A 21,340-nucleotide genomic window follows, 5' to 3' on the forward strand; every position below is an offset into this window, starting at 1 on the left:
CTTAAAATAAAAATAAGAGTCCGTCGAGGGATGAATCTTCGTTATTGCCGCGGTTGCCAGTCCAAGGGGTGTTAAATACAAGGAGACAACCGCCAGCTACTAAATTTTGATGTTTGTTAATATTTTTGTGCATTATTTATAATTTTAATCTATTGTATATATAATTAATAATTAATATATTCATTAAGCTGTCATAACGGCAGTTCAACCCAGGTTGACTCCCTTTTTTTTTTTGATAAAGAGGTTGACTCCTTTTTGAATGAAAGATCTGATTTTTAAAATATTAATTTTTTTATTTTTAATTTTTTTTTAGTTTTGAACGCTTCAACCATATTGCAAGTAATCAATTTCAATGAAAAAAATATTTATTTATCTTTTCATCAAAAAATTATATTTTATACAATATGCATTATATTATTGTGCACATTATCTATCATAGAAACTCATTTTCTGTCGTGGTTTATAGAGATAAATGAACGATTATAATTAGTAACATATATGATCACATAGTATATATTATATAGGTTATAATTTTTTCTTTCTCATCTTTGCCTTTTAAAAACAGTAAGTATGATAAGTGTCCTTTTACCATTTCCCTATCTTTCCTTTTCTAGTCTTTTTTTTTCCGTCGTTATCGACAATACTATTTAAAGAGCATTAAAGGACATCCGGACTTGCTACACTCTTTACTCCATGGCTCTAATATCATGATTAGATGAAAGCTGTCCGCTTTCGGCCTCCAAGTTCTCGCCTCACGGTCCACCGTACCGATAACATCCCTGAATTAATTAGCCATTGTCGCCTAAGAGGAGAGAAAATAGGAGATCGAGATTTGATTTGATAAAGAAAAAAGAAAAAAAAAAAAAAAAAAAAAGGCAGAATGGTCTTTTTAACAAAATCTATTTTTTAAAAAATACTTTAGTTGTTTTTTGCAATAAAAGCTGGATGGCATCTTATCTCTCTTATTATTAGAAAAAACGGAAAAACGTTACGCACTTTAAAGACTTCACACCCCATGTAACCAGAAATTTTGGCTGACTCAGTCTACAACAAATCCCGTGGACAAGGCTAGCTGTAGTATTTTTCACTGGCTTAGCCTATGGCATTTATTGTAGGCTAACCTACCTAATAATAATAATATATATATTTTTTTTGTCACTTTCTTCTCTTCTCCAGGTCTATTTGAGCACTAAACAGTCACCTTCCGCACCATCCACAGCCATGGAGAACAGCGACGCTCTTCACGTCGTCGTGCTCCCGTACATAGGATTCAGCCACCTCAACCCCTTCCTCCACCTCTCCAAGCGCCTCGCCGCACTCGGCCACCGCGTCTCCTTCCTTTCCAACCCCGCCAACATACAGACCATCGCCGACGCCCCTTGCTCCACCTTGTCCCCACTCATCCACCTCGTCCCCCTCCACAACCCCGCCACCGCCCCCGCCGACGGCGACAACTTGGATACCCTCCGAGACCCCTTCGCCAACTTCCTTCAAGGGCTGTCTCCTCCTCCGGACTGGATCCTCTTCGACTCCGGCTACTACTGGATCCCCCGCATCGCTGCAGGCCTCGGCGTGCCGTGCTGCTACGTCAACCTCGTCGGCGCGGCCGCCAACGTCTTCATGTGGCCCTTCTTCGCTCTCGCGGCCGACGGCGAGGCAGCCCGTGTCACGGTCGAGCGGCTCACCGCGCCGCCCGACTGGATCCCGTTACCGACGTCGATGAAGCTCCACCGCCACGAGGCCCGCCAACTCCAGAGCGTCTTCTTCCAGCCGAGCATGTCCGGCTTGACCAACGGCTTCCGCGTCGGGTCGTCGGTCCGGGGGTCCGACCTGGTCGCGGTGGGGAGCTGCACCGAGTTCGAGCCCGAATGGCTCGCTGCCCTCCCACATCTCTTCGCGAAGCCGGTGCTTCCCCTCGGCCATGTTGCCGCCAACGCTGCCGATAATAACACCATTACTCGTGGCAGCAACTGCGACCATGTCTTTGAGTGGCTCGCCAGGAGGGAAGCGGGTTCGGTGGTGTACGTTGCCTTCGGAAGCGCGGTAGCGTTGAGCAAAGAGCAGGCGCACGAGATAGCCCGTGGGCTGGATCTCTCGGGGTTGCCATTTCTGTGGGCTCTCAGGAGCCCGCAAGGCGAGCCTGATGGGCTCCTGCCAGAGGGGTTTGAGGAAGGAACCGCGGGCCGCGGGCTCGTGTTCAAGGGATGGGTACCCCAGATCAAGATACTGGGGCACCCATCCATCGGGGGGTTCCTGACCCATTGTGGCTGGAATTCGCTGGTCGAGGCTATCCAATTTGGGATCGTCTTCGTGCTCCTTCCCTGGTTAAATGATCAATGGTTTAATTCCAGACTTTTGGCGGAGAAGAAGGTCGGGATGGAGGTTCCGAGGGACGAGGAGGATGGCTCCTTAAACGGGGCGGACATTGCAAAGGTCTTGAGGTTGGTCATGGTGGACGAAGAAGGGGAGGAGTACAGGGCTTCAGCTAGGGGGCTTGGGGCTGTGCTGGGGAACAAAGAGGTGCATGATCGGTATGTGAGGAATTTTGTCGAGTACCTCAAAGACAATGGACGCAGAGCAAAACCGCCTACACAAGCTTGATGAACAATGTGGACGAATGGGTGGTGGTCATGAAGTTCTTATGATTCGGAATGAAGTATTGTCTTTCTTTCGTGTTAAACTGGTGATTATGAGGTCCGAGACGTGGGAATATGGATGGTGGTACTCTGTTTTTAAAAAAATTACCATGTTATAGGAAATAATTTGAATTATTTATCTTTGTTAGATTCATATATAAAAGTATTCTCATAAAACTATACTTTAAAAAGTAATTACAAGATTTTGCAATGTGATAAATTTTGTTTCTTTAAATTTTATCTTTTCCCAAATATTGAGCTAGTAAAGTCTTTAGCAATTATATTAGATGATTTCTGATCAAATCCAACATCCATTGGAATCTGAAGGGTTACCGGTACTTGGGAAGGACAATATTTAGGTGATCTATTAATCTTTTTGATCTAAAACAAAAAGATTCTAAACCCTTCTTTCTATACCTCTTGTGATTGCTGCTTATTTATTTTTTTACATCAAGGACATGTTTGTTTGGAAAAAATTAGATAATATAATGTAAATAGAAATAAAAAACTCATATTCTAATTATTTGGTTGGATGAAATTTCATTTTGATCTAAATTTTAGTAAAGAATAAGAATGTTTGAATATCCAAAACTTAATCTCAACTCTTTTCTAACATATGAATAATATTTCAAACTCGATTTCGATTCCACCGGCAAACAAACAAAGTGCAATGGGGTATATGGCTATTTTGATTCCCATTTCAATCATTTTGATTTTGATTTTGGTTGTGAACCAAAACGTACCCTTAGTTGCTTGAAAAGTGTTACGCCTCTGATATGAGATTGTGAGCCGAAAGTCATGACAACTACCGCATACTCATAGAAAACTCTCTCCACAAGCATGCAAGGCATCTTATTATGCTATCATAAAATAATAACGGAATAATTAGTGAATAATTTAAATCTAAAACATAACAAATTCAAATTTCAACTTAATATTTCAATAAATTCAACAATATTCAATAAGCCTTACATCAAATTCAATAAAATTTTGAATCTAAAATGAAAGTATAGGGATTCTGCTTCTAATCACTCTCCCATTTATATCTTATTTTTATCTTAATTTTTTAATATCTGTAAAAATAATAAAATAGAAGGTAATGAGCTAAACAGCCCAATAAACAATATATACTTTTAACTAAATAAATCAGGCAATAATGTTACATATATCGATTTACTGATAATAACATAATAAACATATGAGTTCAAAAATTTATATTTTAATTCATCACACTATTAAATATTCATATATCAATTTTCAATTCATCATAAATATAATTTATGTTCGTCATCTCAAATTCATCAAATTTCATAAGTTCTTATCAACCATGAACTATGACCATATTTTTTTTATGGTAAGGTCATAACACCACATATTCTTCTTACAGTAAGCTACGAATCATCTGATAGCAAAATTTTTTGGAACCGTTGGTCTCACTGACGGTTTGTCGCTGGTCTCACTGGCAACATGTCGCTGGTCTCGCTGGCAACATAAATCCTAAGGATAAATCAATCGCCAACATATTAACTCTCATTGGCAGGGTCCTTTAAATAGTCAGATTGTCAAATCATATTATCTTCCAGTCTCATATATTATTTTAATAATAAAATAAATAAATAATATTCGAATAAATCAATCATATCATTTCTTTATGATCATACATCATCATAATTAATTTCAAAAAAAATATCTTCAATCATCTGCATATCATGAATTAGTATGATTCAAATTTATCAATTTATAATTTACTAGATAAATTCAGTAGAAGTAAAACACTACTCACTTCAAAAGCAATTCAAACTATGGATCCTATAAATTTAAAAAATCTTCATCTGAACCTGGTATGTCAAAATATCATCCTTCGATCAAAATTTCATCATAATAATTTTAAAATAAAATTTTTAAAATTCAATGTCTCCATATAGATTGATTAGGTGGTAGCGTCCAAGATTTTTGATTAATCAATCTAAGCTATTAAAGAAAAAAACCCTTCTTTATATATATATATATATATATTAATTTTTTTTCTTTCTTTTTCTTTTACTTTTCTTCTTCTTCTTCTTCCTCCTTCGGCTAACAGAAATAGGGGATCTCCCTTCTCCTTTGATCTTCCCCCACCCCTGCGGATGCTGCTCGGAAACAACGATTAGGGTTCGAGCCCATGGTGGCGAGGCCATGGCTCCACGTTTGGGTGCTTGCTAGTGATGGGAGGTGCCGAAAAATATACACACACGGATGGCCAAACAGGGATTTCAAAATTTCAAATTTTTCCAAAAAATGAACAGTGATAGATCGGTAGAAAACTTGATTTATAATCAAATAGAGGATTTTTTGATTCATTACCTTGCTTTTTGTGGTGTTTTGGGCCACGAAATCGTTGGCAAAAGCCTTCAATCCGAGAAGAAAAAAAAATGATGAAACGGGAGAAAAATAGGGAGAGGAAGAGTGCTTCTCCGACGATGGATGGCCAGGTAAGGGAGGGGTTTCCATTTTATAGAGAATACTCAAATTTTTGGCTCGGATTCGGTCTCCTCCAAATCGATTGTGGTTTTTTTTTTTTGTGCTTTGAGATTGGTATTCTTCCATTAGACTAGGTTTTAGATTGGGCTTGGGCTTGATTTTGGGTTTGGGTCACAATATTCTTTCCTCCTAAAAAAAATTTCAAGTTCTGATTATTCTTGGCAAAAGTTTATGCATCATTCAATAAGTTTGTAACGTCGCTCTATTCAGGAAATACATTAAGATTAAGCCCAAATAAAGCTGAATTTATTCACGGAATTGAAACAGTCCTGTAATTTTTTAGTACTCTTTATATGGATCACTGTTTTTTTGAATATTCAGTTTCACTTCATATTTTATTCCTTGTGCTATCTGTCGCATAAAAGCCATTGTCTCATCTAAAAATCTCATCAGATCAAACTAGTGATAATATATCTCAACAATTACATCACTATATAATGAGTTTTAGTAACACTCTTGATAAAATACTACAATATTACGTATCTTTTATGATATTTCTTAAAATCATTATTAGAGAATATTTATCATAATATTTTTTGTTGAGTATTATTAAAATTTCATCGTTATAGATTATTTTTGTTGTAATGCGATAAGCATTAAAAAGAAGTATTCTTACATAATAGATTTAGCGGAAATAAATTTGAAAATAGTGTGACACAACAAACCACTTAGATACTTATTTTCGTAACAAAATCATAGCTATTCTCTCCTATAAATTAAAGAAATTACAACATGTTCAAAAATAATAAACAAATTTCACTTGTTTTCATGTTATTAAACTTTGAGAATGTGCTTCAAACAATTATTGCATAAAGAATATGTTTTCTCCATCACTCTTTTGATCAATAGCATCCAAACTTCCTCTATCATGAAAGAGTACGATCTCTGATTAGTGGCCTTTTTCTCCTGGTGATCATAAAAATATTTTTGTTCTGAAACCACAATATCCATGGTGATGATAAGACAACATTCATATTGCTTCTTCATCCAAACCGGGCAGCAGCCCATCTAAATTGAAGTCATATCTAATTTCTGCCATGTGCTGCATCAGTTTTCGTAATACCTCATAAACTAAAGAGAAATTCTTTGTATGCTGCCCGCTGTATATAGAAAATCCAACATGGATTTCATCTTATTGGGCTATATTGTCACCATTTTCTAATGCGCATTTAATATCCATAATTTTATTTTTTCATTTAAATTTTTGAATGATAAAAATATCTTTTTTTTTTAATGATATTTTGTGAAAAAATTAAGACATTCTATGCAGAAAGTCATAATTTCAACGCAACATGTCATAATATCGATACAAAATATCATAATTTTTTTGAAAGAAAAGGAGTATTTTCGTCATTTAAAAATTCAAATAAAAAAATAGAACTGTAGGCATTAAATGGCTATTGAATGCACATTGAAAAATGATGACTATGTGGTCCAATCGGATGAGGCGGTGTGCTTCACGTCAGATTTTTTACATCGCAGGCGGTATACAAAAAATTTTTCTAAACTAAATCAGCTTAAGGATTGCTTTTGTCACCAGCAACAAAGCTGCATAACTTGTTCCTCGTCCAACTCTAATTTAACAAAACATGGGCCCAACCCGGCCTGAACCGATTCGATCCAACCAAAAAATCTGAAATATATAAATCTTTTTTTTCTTCACTCTAAATATCTTTCTTAGTTCGTTGAACATGCTCTCAAATTCATTCTTATTTTTTTTATCTCAACAACTACATCTCCTCTTATCTATTTTCAATTAATGATATTCAAACTATTATATTTTATTATTTATTTTGGTACAATCTTCTTTATAATGTCTTCAAGTACATCAATATATCTCTTAAAAACCATAATTCATAAATTTAAAAATGAACAATCACTTGAATGAAATTAAAGATTTCTGAATAAAAAAGTTTAAGTTGGATCTTTTGAGCTTTTCTAAAAAAGTTTTAGTAATTTTATATTTAATTATTATCATATTTCAGCTATAAAACCACAGATTTGATCCAATATGGTCTGTGTCTCATATTAGACTTGATCCCAACTTGACCCCAACCAGTTAATACGTCAGGTCTAGATACAAAATCATGACTTGAATATGCAATCAGGTTGGGTTAGGATGAAGCATGCCTTGGACATGACTCAACCGGTTGCAACCCTAATATTTGTTGTGGTCAATAATTAAATTTAAAAATATAAAATTTTGTGAATCCAATTGATATCATGCTTAGACAAAAAATATACAATACTAATTATCTTTTTAAAACTATCTCATAAAATAGTCAATCCAATATTTCTTATTTTTGTCAAACATGTAAAATATGATTGTACAATCCATTTTGTTAGAAAAAAAAAAAAAGATGGCACAATCCATGAAAGGGCCACGGAGCTCACGACTATTTTGAAGGACACTTAACAATTTGTAACATTGCATTGAAGAGAAAATTTACTTTGCGCTTTTATTGTGATATGGTAGAAACTATACATTGAAGAGCAACAAGGATTGGCACCCTGATGCAAATATTCTACCCTTCTCTTGGAGCATTCAGTTTGGTTTCACAACCCTTCTTCATTGTGATATCTCAGTGCAATAGAACAATTTTATCAGCCAACTGCCTTGGTAGAGAAAACCTAGCTAGATATCGAATCCAATGCACCGTACGTAGAGTTACCTATATAATGGAGCAAATGCAATTTCCAAAGTATTTTGTGTTCTGCGCATGGTCTTATAGTAAAAAATAAAATATTCATTGCATAACATTGCTAGCATAATGCAGAACTTTGAACAGGAATTATTCATGCTAGTTTAGCTTCACCATCCATCAAAAATTTTAGCATCATTATAGGTCCAAGTGCAATGCATGCCAGACTCCTTAGTCATATTCTAGAGTTATGCAGGTTGTACTTGGATCTCAAGTTTCCACTACAAAAAAATATGTAATTACCGACTTTTTTTTGCCGACGCTTTTGGAAAGCGTCGGCAGGTTGCGCAGACCTGCCGACGCTTTTAAAAAGCGTCGTTTGTTAACGACGCTTAAAAACGTCGTAAAATTTGAGCGTGTCAACGCCGACGCTTTTAGCAAAAGCGTCGTTAAATAAAGAAAATACCGATGCTTTTTAACGACGCTAAAAAGCGTCGGTAGGTTCGTTTAATACCCTCCTCCTCCCGTGCCCTAATCTATCTACCGCCGCCCCTTTAATTTCCACCCGTTCCTCCGCCGACCCCGGCCCATCTCCGCCGCCGGCACCGCACCCGCCGTCCACGCGCACCCGCCGTCCACGCCTCACCTCCGTCCGCCGCTCTCCTCTGCTGCCGCGTCCGTCGACGCCGCGCCCGCGCGGTCCAAGCCATACGCCGTTCGCAACCCGACCGGCCCTCCTCCTCCTCCTTCCCTGTTCGGCTGCTCCAAGCTTCCCACCATCCCACTTCGCCATTCGGCCACCCCAAGCCTCCCATCCGACTCCTGAAGAATCTAAATACTAGAGGAAAATCGAAGGGAAACAAAGTCTGCTCGGTCGCTCCACAGAAATTTTGAAAGGTAAAATGTTTTCCCCATTTCACTTGTTTTTCTTTTCATTCATTCTTCTTTTCAGAGATCTGATGGGAAGGAAAACACCTGAGAGAGGGAGAGGGGGAGTTCTTAGGTTTCGGTTGGGGTTTGTGTGAGGGGTTTCTTAGGTTTCGTTGAGGGGAAGGCGAACACCTAAAAGAGAGTGGAGCGGAGGGGTTTCTTTGTTTCCGGTTGGTTGGAGGGTGACTTTTCGAATGTCATAAATTGGATTAAGACGCACCAAAACAAACGATATTTTCACATGAACAACACTCCCACCCTGCCTCTGTTGTCTGATATTGTTCAATGCTGTTCGATATTGGATGCCTTTAAAGTCTCTCATATTCTACTTGAAGCTAACCAGCCGGTGGACCGTCTTGCAATTCTTCACTGTCCTCGGGAGTTTGGCTCAACGTCCCTGCTTCCGCAGTCTATCCATCATGTTGTTCTCACTGATTTTGCTGGCACTCCATTTCTTAGGCACTTGTTTATTGTCAGCAATTTTTTTTTGTTTCCTTGGGTTTTGCCCCTCTCTTGTACCAAAAAAAAAAAAAAACACAACTAGTTTGCTGATCGTTATAAGACATTTTATTTGATCAACACTGTTGTCGGGTCGGGTAATCTTTTGATGCTTCATATGCTTGACATTTTATTTTATTGATGACTAAGAGCAGAAGATATATAAAGGTGCTTGTTTTGACTATATAGTCCATTTGATACACAATCTAAAATAAATTGTTTTCCAAGAAGGTACGAATAATTCAATGGCATATTATGCAAACTAGAATCACAATTAGAATTGCCATTACTTGCTAAGGCTTAATCTTCCTTATTTATATGTAATGGCTTTACCTTCTAGTAAAAATATATGTATAGTTCCATGAGGAAATGTTTTAGTAATAATCATCATTGTAGGAGCAGTTACTAGATCAAAGCAAAATTGATCAATGATGCATCATATAAAAATGAAGTTCATTATTTTGTTTAAGGGTCATAATAGGAGTATTTCATTTTAGATTGCAATTTCAAGCTATTGTTATATAACAAAAATTTCATATGGGCTATTTTTATTCTTCATACAGGTAGCATTAAATATTTATTAAAATTTTTTTGATATGTTTTCAGTTGTCACTCAAATTTAGTTTAATTACCAGCTATCATTTATGCAGAGTTATGGACATGAGTGTGATAATTATTATTTCTCTTTTTTTTTCAAATATTTGAGATTACATAATTTGGTGGTTTTTAATGCAACATTTAATGAAAGATTCTTTTTTGATTTCAAAACCAAATAGTGAAACTGTAAGATGGAAACTATTTTGCCTGAATTTGACATCCAATGGTGTTCTAACAAATCAAATATCAAAATTTGTGCTAGATTGTGCTTTTTTTTACAATTGGATAATTAAGGTTCACCCGAAAATATATAGTACAATTAATTAAGGTTGTGCTACATGGTTGATGAATGGATAATTTCATAGTTTCATGAATCCTGATTGATTGCTTATCTGACATGTGGTGCTCGTTATGTGGCTGGACCCTGATATCGTGTGGCCTACGTTATCCTTATCTTCGTGACTGATGAAGACTAAGTATCTGGATTAAGCTGGGCCAAGTTTCTTTCTCCATTACTCCCCAAGTTAATATCAGGTATTAAATCAAGTTAATTATGAATTAATTTTAAAAAAAATTATATTGCATAGAAACATAGATCCGTCTTTTGATTAATGTACATATTCTATTGTATCCGTACATTTATTTATTTTTGTACGGATAAAAGAATTATGTACATTGATCAATTGATTGTCCAGTATGGACAGTTTGGAAAATGTGAGTAATTCTATAGGTCATTACCATAATCAAATGGTATGCTGAGGGTTTGAAAAAAATTTCGGATGGTATTTTTCTTTTGTTCTTCCTATACGGAAGAACTAAGAGAAAATGCTGTCGAAATTTTTTTTGGCTCTTGTTGCATATCATTTGATTTCTGTAATTGACCTATAGAATTAATGCATTTTCTGAATGGGATAGGACCTTCTTTACCTATTAGTTGATGATAGCAAGCATTTACTATGTAAACTTTATCTAGCTGTTATTTTTTTAGATTTTATGAAATGACTGATATTTTTTACTCATTGCATTAATATAGATTGTATAATTTTTTTTATTTTTAGATAAATTGCAAGTTCGGTCATTTTTATCCTACAATGGACAAAAGTTGGATAAATAAACCAAGGAATATTAAAGAATATTTAGATGGAGTTCATAACTTCATTAAATTTGGTATGGAGAAAAGTAGTTTGAATGAAAAGATTTTATGTCCATGTCAGAAATGTGTAAATAGTTCTTCTTTAGATCCACAAAATGTTGAAGAACATTTGGTGTGGAAGAACATTTGGTATGGAATGGTTTTTTAAGAGGTTATACCGACTGGATTTTTCATGGAGAATCTATGTTGCCATCATCATGTAACCAACCCCTGACTCATTTTGGATCCACTAGCCTAGAAGACAATTCTGCAAGAGATGATGATATAAAGGGTTTGATCACAGATGCTTTTGGATTTGATGTTCAAAATTTAGGAGAATCCAGTAGTATACAAGAAACAGTTGGGATGTTTGATGGATGTACGCATACGGAACGTATGCATGTTGAGGAGCCCATACATACATCTAATGATGAGACAGCTCGTTATCACACCTTAATGAAAGATGCAGACGAAGAATTATATCCGGGTTGTACAAAATTTTCTAAGATTTCTTTTCTTGTACATTTATTTCATATAAAATATTTGAATGGATGGTCTGGAAAGAGTTTTACCATGCTGCTCAAGTTATTAAAGGATGCATTTCAAGAAAGCACTCGTTTACCACCATCGTATTATGAAGCCAAGAAAGTAGTAAAGGAATTGGATCTTGGATACGAAAAGATTCATAGTTGTCCGAAAGATTGTATGTTATATCGGGGTGAAAATGCTAATCAAGAGTCATGCAATGTATGTGGATCTTCAAGATGGATAACACAAAAAGAAGATCGAGACGATGTACTGAATGAATTGGATGCAACGCGGAGTAAAAAGAAACCGGCCAAGGTATTGCATTACTTTTCTCTTATACCTAGATTGAAAAGGATTTATGCATCATCAAAAACAGCTTCATCAATGAGATGGCATCATGAAGGACGTACAAAGGATGGAATGTTGAGACATCCAGCAGATAGTCTTCAATGGAAAGCATTTGATGATAGGCATCCTGATTTTGCCTCTGATGTTCGCAGTGTTAGGTTTGACTTAGCTTCTGATGGCTTCAATCTATTTCAGACCCTGAGTTCTACCTACAGCACTTGGCCAGTCATTTTGATACCTTACAATTTGCCACCGTGGATGTGCATAAAACAATCATCACTTATCTTGTCAATGGTTATTCCAGAAGATAAGGGTCCAGGCAATGACATTGATATTTTTCTACAGCCTTTGATAGAGGAATTGAAACAGTTGTGGGAGGGTGTTGATGCATTTGATGCTTCCAACGGCCAAATATTTAAACTACGGGCAGCTTTGTTATGGACTATTAATGATTTTCTAGCATATGCCAATTTATCTGGCTGGAGTACAAAGGGACGGGTCGCATGTCCTTATTGTGGAGATTCAACACATTCAATTTGGTTAAAACATGGAGGTAAATTTTGTTACATGGGACATCATCGATGGTTGGAAGCAAATCATCCGTTTCGATTTCAGAAAGATTTGTTTGATGGTACTATAGAATTGGGATGTGTCCCTATTGCACCTTCTGGAACTGATGTTCATAGACAAATGGATGGCATTAATTACAGCTATGGTAAGCACTCAAAGTCCTCTAAAAAAAGAGGAAGGGATGATGTTGAAAGCTCAGTGCACGAAGGGTTACCAGAGGAAGTCAGTATCAGTATTATAGATGCAGAGGTGTTTCAAGATCCAGACAATTATTTCGAGGATGAAAATGAGGAAGACACACAGATAGCATCTACACAACAGCCAAGTAAACATTTATGGAAAAAATGAAGTATCTTTTTTGACTTACCTTATTGGAAACATAATCTTATTCGGCACAATCTTGATGTCATGTATATGAGAAGAATGTTTGCGATAATTTACTTGGAACATTTTTAAACCTTGATGGAAAGAGCAAAAATAACATGAAGGCATGTCTTGATTTAAAAGAAATGAGTATCTGACAGGAACTTCATCCTAAAATGCTTGCTAATGATAGAATTTATGTGCCTCCTGCATGTTACGCAATGTCTGCTCGAGAAAAGGATAATTTTTTGGGAGTTTTGAAAAGTATCAAAGTATCCGATGGATATGCATCAAATATTTCACGATGTGTGCATCTAAAGGATCGAAAACTTTCAAATCTTAAAAGTCATGATGGTCACATATTGATGCAAGATATTTTTCCAATAGCTTTAAGATCGTCATTGCCGAAACAAGTTGTTACAATTGTACTTCGATTATCGTCATTCTTTAAGGCATTATGTTCCAAAGTTATTGATCCTCAGAAACTTGATCAGTTAGAATCCAATATTGCAATTACACTTTGCCAGATGGAAAAGATTTTTCCTCCTGGATTTTTTACTATTATGGTACATCTGCTCATTCACCTAGCTTCAGAAGTTAAAGTTGGTGGACTGGTACATTATAGATGGATGTATCCTATTGAGAGGTATTATTGCAAACCTTAAATCTTTTGATAATTTTATTAGAAACAACAGCATACTGATATTTTAATAAATATTTAATTCTTGAAGGTATCTTGTGCGTCTTAAAGATTATGTGCGAAATAGAGCCTATCCCGAAGGCTCGATTGCTGAAGCATATATTGCGGATGAATGTTTGACATTTTGTTCAAGATATCTTCAAGGTGTAGAGACTATTTTTAGTCGACCTCAACGGCATAATGACTTTGCGGAGAATGCAGAACTATATAAGTTCTTAACTGCTGAAAAATTCTTGGAAAGAGCTCAAAGTATTGTACTTGATCAAAAATCCTTAGCACAAGCACATCGTTATGTGTTACTTCATAGTGACATAATATCTGACCATCGCAGGTTAGTATATTTAAGGAATGACATCAAAATTTAAATTTTATATTAGATATAATGTTCTAAATGATATATTTATATTTTATACAGTGAATTTTTAATTTATCAGAGATGAGCCAATCATAACATTCATCCTAATGCAAGGATTGAACAGCGATGGTTGGTCGAGTTATTCCCTATGTGGCTTTCAAATCAGGTGTGATTTATATTTAATTATGGGATATATTAATTTTTGATACATATTTAATATCAGATAACTCAACAGCACTTCGTCATATCATTTTTTTTTAGGTATCAAAGATGATGGAGATAAATAATTCAGATGAACTAATAGCTCTTGCTCGAGGACCTAACAAGATTGTGAATAGATATAACGGTTTCATAATTAATGGCTTTAAATTTTATACTAGAGAACGGGAGAAATTTAGAAAAACACAGAATAGCGGTGTTATGGTGGAAACGGATGGAAAATCCTATTATGGTGCACTTAAAGATATCTATGAGTTGGATTATTATGGAAAATTTAAAGTAGTACTGTTTAGATGTGATTGGATAGACATAAACTCACCAAGGGGTTTGAAATAAGATGCAAATGGATTTACACTTGTAAATTTTTCAAGGTTGATACACACTGGTGTGTTATTGAAGGATGACCCATTCATTTTTTCATCTCAAGCTCGTCAAGTATTTTATGTACAAGACGCAAAAGATAAAGATTGGTTTACTGTCATCAAAACAAAACCTAGAGACTTATATGATATGGGAAATCAAGTGGAGGATGATGACGATGACACTTATACATAATGTATGCCCTACAATTTTGTGCCAGCTGATGATTTAAATGCTACGACGACGTTGGTTAGAACAGAATTCGAAGAAAACACTACTGCTTGATTGTTACTGGTAATAATTATTTATGATGTATATATTTTGCATTAATTATTGTGTTATTTTACTCCATATATTAACTGATTCTACCTTTTATTTATATAAATGCTAGGTGACATCATGCGTCGCATGGGACGATATGTTGGTGTGCAGTTCCAGTTTTCACAGACAGAGGCCGGTACGTCTTCTTCAGCACAGCAGCCTGAGGCCAGTTCAGCTGCACAGCATTCTGAGCCCTGTCCTTCATCATCAGCACAGCACGATCCTCCTGTTAATCAGCCAGATGATGAGATACACGTGCAGGATATATATTGTCTTTCATGTAATTTTTTTTTTTTTTTTTATATATATTTATGATATAGTTATTTTTATGTATTTTTTGCAGACGGATCCGGGAGAGTACGCCCCAGACGCGGCCCCACAGTAGTACGAGATGTGTGGCAGATGCGTGAGGACGAGAGGATTGTTGTGGAGTGCAATCAGCTAGGTCAGCCAATTAAGAAAGCTGCCTGCTTATTGACTTCATTTTTGGGGACTGTTGCTCAGAGGCCTCAGCTATGTCCGTTGGGCTATGCAAAATGGAATGACATGCTTCCAACGTACAAAGTTGAGCTCCTCCGAGTTATAGAGGTAATGAATTGATGTTCATACTGTATATTAATTGTTAATCATTTATATAATTTATTTCATTTAATTTTTTTTTATAGAGCAAGTTTGTTCTCCCTCCATCCACTCATGATTTTGTAATGAAGTCTCTCAACCGCAAATGAAAAGAATATAGAGCATAATTGAAGAAGGACTATATGAGACAGGGTATGACAGAGGAGGAGGTTGCTAGGAATTGTCCTCCTGATGTACCCCCTCATCAGTGGATGGAGTTGGTTCATTATTGGTTCTTCGAGAGGGCATAGGTATATTATCTGCTTATTATCTTTTTTTTCTAAATATTTTATAAAAATATTGATTTTTATTATATATTATATATATAACAAGTTCTTTACTTTATTTTACAGACTTATTCTGCTATTGGTAGAGCTGCACGAACAGCTCAGTCTGTTCCTCATACATCGGGGTCGAAGAGTTATGCACGACTCCGACAGGAGTTTGTATATTCCTTAAACTTTCATAATTAACTTTTAATTTTTATGTTGAAATATTTATATAACTAATATCATTATGTATCGTGGACCATGTCTGTATCATGATACTCATATATTTTTTTAAATTATTATAACTGTTTGCTTAAAATTGAAATTATTTGTGTAGGTGGATGAGCATGGGAGGGAACCCGGACAAGTGGAGTTTTACCGGATGACTCATACTCATCAGGATGGTACTTTTGTTCGAGATGAGTCGAGAGATTTATATGTACGACATTATTAATATTCTATTTTTTGCAATGATTTAAATTTAATTTTGTTAGCTATTAATGTATAACTCTTGTTTTCAAAAAAAATACAGGAGAGGGCTACATCTCTCATTGCGGAGCGTGACGACGAGTCCGCAGCATCTACGCAGCAGAGCCGTATCGAGGTCGAGGTATTCACAGAGTTGATGGGACCAGAGCGCTACGGTCGAGTGAGGGGTTATGGAGTAGGAGTCACCCCCACTCAGTTATCTGAGGTTAGTAGATATACGCAGCATGCTGCAGCAGATGCTCAGGATTCACGCGTTCGCAGACTCGAGACGGAGATACAGGAGATTAGACAGAGTCGTACCGCTGAGATGGAGGAGATGCGACAGAGCCGTGCCGAGATGCAGGCCATGAGGGGACAGATTGATCGCCTTACATCTTTATTAGAGATGTATGATCCATCTCAGGTAAACACATAATATTAAATATATATTTTTATATTAATTTAATAATTTATATATTTTTATTTATAGATATGCAAATCATGCTTTTGATATGTTTCTTGTAGGCTCCTGACACATCAGGCACCCGTCGAGACAGCGGCACGTCACGTGGAGACAACGACGACCATCCGCCTGCAGATTGATATTATTTTATTTTTATTGTATTCTTATATTTATTTATATTACTCTTGATTATAATGGACGATTAGTACTTTATTTTTATTTATATAAAATAATGTCTTTTGGTTTGGTTAAATTTTCTATTTAAGTTTGCTTTTGGTGTGAATGGTGGTGATTGTACAGGTGTGAATGGTGGTGATTATACAGGTTTATGTTCGAATAATTGATATAATTTTGTACAAGAATGTATGTATTCTTTTTTTTTTGTAGATAAAACCTGTATTTTTTTTTTCTCTTAAAATCTTTAACGACGCTTATAAGCGTCGTTAAAATTATTTTAACGACGCTTATAAGCATCGTTAAAGATAAAAAAGCCGACGCTTCGAAAAGCGTCTTGGTAGAGTGGAGGACGCGGAGTCATTAACGACGCTAAAAAGCACCGTTAAAATTGAATTTTGCGATGCTTTAAAGCATTGTTAGAAATATATTTAACGACGCTTATAAGCGTCGTTAAAACAAGTTTAACGACGCTTATAAGCGCCGTTATAATTAAATTTTACGATGCTTTAAAGCGTCGTTAAAAAATAACGATGCTTTTAAAAAGCGTCGGCGCTTTTCATCTCCACTCTTACATAGGCGACGTTTTGCCGACGCTTTTTGAAGCATCGTAAAGCTAAATAGCGACGCTTATTAACGTCGTAAAATAATATTAATAGCATCGTTAATGACCATTTTCACTGTAGTGTTCACATGTTATTACTCTCAGCCTCCATCAAGGCACCAACAAAAATCTCTTAGAAATCTCCAGTGGTTCTCTTTGAAACGAAATTTTCACTCTCCATTAGAGTGCCTCCAAGCACACGTATGCATAGAAATTCCAAAGCTGCAGTGACACCAGAAGAAGTTTTTCTAAAATCTCAAAATAATGACTGCTGCTGTCATTGCTAACATGGCTGTATCTAGTGATTGCATCAGGAGGGGAGAAGGAACTTACTTTGAATTTTTATGATATAATTCCACTGATATTTGATTTATAAAATTCTAATAATTAAGTAATTTTGTCACTGACGTTCTCAATGGAAATACCTTAACACCTGGTCTTTTGTATAATTCCAATATTTTTAAAAAAATTACCTTTCCTCACTTGAGTAGCATTTTATTTTCAGTCCACTGCATATAATTATATCTAGTTTATATACACAACTATACATGTTTTCTATATGTGAAGCATTATTTCTGAAATATACAGAAAAAATTGCTAACAATTGCTAGTACAGTTGGTCAGCATCTCTCACCTCCAGGGGGCAACCTTGCAGGTCCAAGAAACACCCAGAACACACACGCGCACACACGCACACGCGCACGCACGCACACGCGCACACGAAAAAAAAAATAAAAAAAAAAAGAATAGAAAAAGAAAGAAAGAAAGAAAGAAAGAAAGAAACATACAGGAACTTAAAATAAAAATAAGAGTCCGTCGAGGGATGAATCTTCGTTATTGCCGCGGTTGCCAGTCCAAGGGGTGTTAAATACAAGGAGACAACCGCCAGCTACTAAATTTTGATGTTTGTTAATATTTTTGTGCATTATTTATAATTTTAATCTATTGTATATATAATTAATAATTAATATATTCATTAAGCTGTCATAACGGCAGTTCAACCCAGGTTGACTCCCTTTTTTTTTTGATAAAGAGGTTGACTCCTTTTTGAATGAAAGATCTAATTTTTAAAATATTAATTCTTTTATTTCTAAAATTTTTTTAGTTTTAAACGCTTCAACCATGTTGCAAGTAATCAATTTTAATGAAAAAGATATTTATTTATTTTTTCATCAAAAAATTATATTTTATACAATATGCATTATATTATTGTGCACATTATCTATCATAGAAACTCATTTTCTGTCGTGGTTTATAGAGATAAATGAACGATTATAATTAGTAACATATATGATCACATAGTATATATTATATAGGTTATAATTTTTTCTTTCTCATCTTTGCCTTTTAAAAACAGTAAGTATGATAAGTGTCCTTTTACCATTTCCCTATCTTTCCTTTTCTAGTCTTTTTTTTTCCGTCGTTATCGACAATACTATTTAAAGAGCATTAAAGGACATCCGGACTTGCTACACTCTTTACTCCATGGCTCTAATATCATGATTAGATGAAAGCTGTCCGCTTTCGGCCTCCAAGTTCTCGCCTCACGGTCCACCGTACCGATAACATCCCTGAATTAATTAGCCATTGTCGCCTAAGAGGAGAGAAAATAGGAGATCGAGATTTGATTTGATAAAGAAAAAAGAAAAAAAAAAAAAAAAAAAAAGGCAGAATGGTCTTTTTAACAAAATCTATTTTTTAAAAAATACTTTAGTTGTTTTTTGCAATAAAAGCTGGATGGCATCTTATCTCTCTTATTATTAGAAAAAACGGAAAAACGTTACGCACTTTAAAGACTTCACACCCCATGTAACCAGAAATTTTGGCTGACTCAGTCTACAACAAATCCCGTGGACAAGGCTAGCTGTAGTATTTTTCACTGGCTTAGCCTATGGCATTTATTGTAGGCTAACCTACCTAATAATAATAATATATATATTTTTTTTGTCACTTTCTTCTCTTCTCCAGGTCTATTTGAGCACTAAACAGTCACCTTCCGCACCATCCACAGCCATGGAGAACAGCGACGCTCTTCACGTCGTCGTGCTCCCGTACATAGGATTCAGCCACCTCAACCCCTTCCTCCACCTCTCCAAGCGCCTCGCCGCACTCGGCCACCGCGTCTCCTTCCTTTCCAACCCCGCCAACATACAGACCATCGCCGACGCCCCTTGCTCCACCTTGTCCCCACTCATCCACCTCGTCCCCCTCCACAACCCCGCCACCGCCCCCGCCGACGGCGACAACTTGGATACCCTCCGAGACCCCTTCGCCAACTTCCTTCAAGGGCTGTCTCCTCCTCCGGACTGGATCCTCTTCGACTCCGGCTACTACTGGATCCCCCGCATCGCTGCAGGCCTCGGCGTGCCGTGCTGCTACGTCAACCTCGTCGGCGCGGCCGCCAACGTCTTCATGTGGCCCTTCTTCGCTCTCGCGGCCGACGGCGAGGCAGCCCGTGTCACGGTCGAGCGGCTCACCGCGCCGCCCGACTGGATCCCGTTACCGACGTCGATGAAGCTCCACCGCCACGAGGCCCGCCAACTCCAGAGCGTCTTCTTCCAGCCGAGCATGTCCGGCTTGACCAACGGCTTCCGCGTCGGGTCGTCGGTCCGGGGGTCCGACCTGGTCGCGGTGGGGAGCTGCACCGAGTTCGAGCCCGAATGGCTCGCTGCCCTCCCACATCTCTTCGCGAAGCCGGTGCTTCCCCTCGGCCATGTTGCCGCCAACGCTGCCGATAATAACACCATTACTCGTGGCAGCAACTGCGACCATGTCTTTGAGTGGCTCGCCAGGAGGGAAGCGGGTTCGGTGGTGTACGTTGCCTTCGGAAGCGCGGTAGCGTTGAGCAAAGAGCAGGCGCACGAGATAGCCCGTGGGCTGGATCTCTCGGGGTTGCCATTTCTGTGGGCTCTCAGGAGCCCGCAAGGCGAGCCTGATGGGCTCCTGCCAGAGGGGTTTGAGGAAGGAACCGCGGGCCGCGGGCTCGTGTTCAAGGGATGGGTACCCCAGATCAAGATACTGGGGCACCCATCCATCGGGGGGTTCCTGACCCATTGTGGCTGGAATTCGCTGGTCGAGGCTATCCAATTTGGGATCGTCTTCGTGCTCCTTCCCTGGTTAAATGATCAATGGTTTAATTCCAGACTTTTGGCGGAGAAGAAGGTCGGGATGGAGGTTCCGAGGGACGAGGAGGATGGCTCCTTAAACGGGGCGGACATTGCAAAGGTCTTGAGGTTGGTCATGGTGGACGAAGAAGGGGAGGAGTACAGGGCTTCAGCTAGGGGGCTTGGGGCTGTGCTGGGGAACAAAGAGGTGCATGATCGGTATGTGAGGAATTTTGTCGAGTACCTCAAAGACAATGGACGCAGAGCAAAACCGCCTACACAAGCTTGATGAACAATGTGGACGAATGGGTGGTGGTCATGAAGTTCTTATGATTCGGAATGAAGTATTGTCTTTCTTTCGTGTTAAACTGGTGATTATGAGGTCCGAGACGTGGGAATATGGATGGTGGTACTCTGTTTTTAAAAAAATTACCATGTTATAGGAAATAATTTGAATTATTTATCTTTGTTAGATTCATATATAAAAGTATTCTCATAAAACTATACTTTAAAAAGTAATTACAAGATTTTGCAATGTGATAAATTTTGTTTCTTTAAATTTTATCTTTTCCCAAATATTGAGCTAGTAAAGTCTTTAGCAATTATATTAGATGATTTCTGATCAAATCCAACATCCATTGGAATCTGAAGGGTTACCGGTACTTGGGAAGGACAATATTTAGGTGATCTATTAATCTTTTTGATCTAAAACAAAAAGATTCTAAACCCTTCTTTCTATACCTCTTGTGATTGCTGCTTATTTATTTTTTTACATCAAGGACATGTTTGTTTGGAAAAAATTAGATAATATAATGTAAATAGAAATAAAAAACTCATATTCTAATTATTTGGTTGGATGAAATTTCATTTTGATCTAAATTTTAGTAAAGAATAAGAATGTTTGAATATCCAAAACTTAAT

At 37.1% G+C, this 21,340-nt stretch overlaps 3 protein-coding genes across 3 annotated transcripts; all 3 read left to right on the plus strand.

The window, feature by feature from the left end:
* Window positions 1-1,186: 1,186 nt before the first annotated feature.
* LOC140853742 (putative UDP-rhamnose:rhamnosyltransferase 1) lies at window positions 1,187-2,826 on the plus strand. Its single transcript, XM_073248658.1, has one exon. It carries the CDS (start codon window positions 1,222-1,224, stop codon window positions 2,599-2,601), a length of 1,380 nt encoding a protein of 459 aa, XP_073104759.1. The 5' UTR covers window positions 1,187-1,221; the 3' UTR covers window positions 2,602-2,826.
* Window positions 2,827-15,688: 12,862 nt separating this feature from the next.
* LOC140853652 (uncharacterized) lies at window positions 15,689-17,546 on the plus strand. Its single transcript, XM_073248302.1, has 4 exons — window positions 15,689-15,783; window positions 15,944-16,045; window positions 16,139-16,498; window positions 17,421-17,546. Exons 2-4 carry the CDS (start codon window positions 15,989-15,991, stop codon window positions 17,544-17,546), a joined length of 543 nt encoding a protein of 180 aa, XP_073104403.1. The 5' UTR covers window positions 15,689-15,783; window positions 15,944-15,988.
* Window positions 17,547-19,293: 1,747 nt separating this feature from the next.
* On the plus strand, window positions 19,294-20,933 carry LOC105057312 (putative UDP-rhamnose:rhamnosyltransferase 1). Its single transcript, XM_010939894.3, has one exon. The coding sequence runs from the start codon at window positions 19,329-19,331 to the stop codon at window positions 20,706-20,708; it is 1,380 nt and encodes a 459-aa protein (XP_010938196.1). The 5' UTR covers window positions 19,294-19,328; the 3' UTR covers window positions 20,709-20,933.
* The last annotated feature ends 407 nt before the right edge of the window (window positions 20,934-21,340 follow it).

Source organism: Elaeis guineensis, chromosome 14 (assembly GCF_000442705.2).
Source record: "Elaeis guineensis isolate ETL-2024a chromosome 14, EG11, whole genome shotgun sequence".
NCBI classification, from domain to species: domain Eukaryota; kingdom Viridiplantae; phylum Streptophyta; class Magnoliopsida; order Arecales; family Arecaceae; genus Elaeis; species Elaeis guineensis.

What these genes read in the sequence shown, in the direction of transcription:
- LOC140853652 (XM_073248302.1), top strand. Translation starts at nt 15,989, where the DNA reads ATGACTCATACTCATCAGGATGGTACTTTTGTTCGAGATGAGTCGAGA. An exon ending in ATGAGTCGAGAGATTTATAT is followed by an intron (nt 16,046 to 16,138) that starts GTACGACATTAT and finishes AAAAAAATACAG; the next exon opens with GAGAGGGCTACATCTCTCAT. An exon ending in AGATGTATGATCCATCTCAG is followed by an intron (nt 16,499 to 17,420) that starts GTAAACACATAA and finishes TATTACTCTCAG; the next exon opens with CCTCCATCAAGGCACCAACA.
- LOC140853742 (XM_073248658.1), top strand. Translation starts at nt 1,222, where the DNA reads ATGGAGAACAGCGACGCTCTTCACGTCGTCGTGCTCCCGTACATAGGA.
- LOC105057312 (XM_010939894.3), top strand. Translation starts at nt 19,329, where the DNA reads ATGGAGAACAGCGACGCTCTTCACGTCGTCGTGCTCCCGTACATAGGA.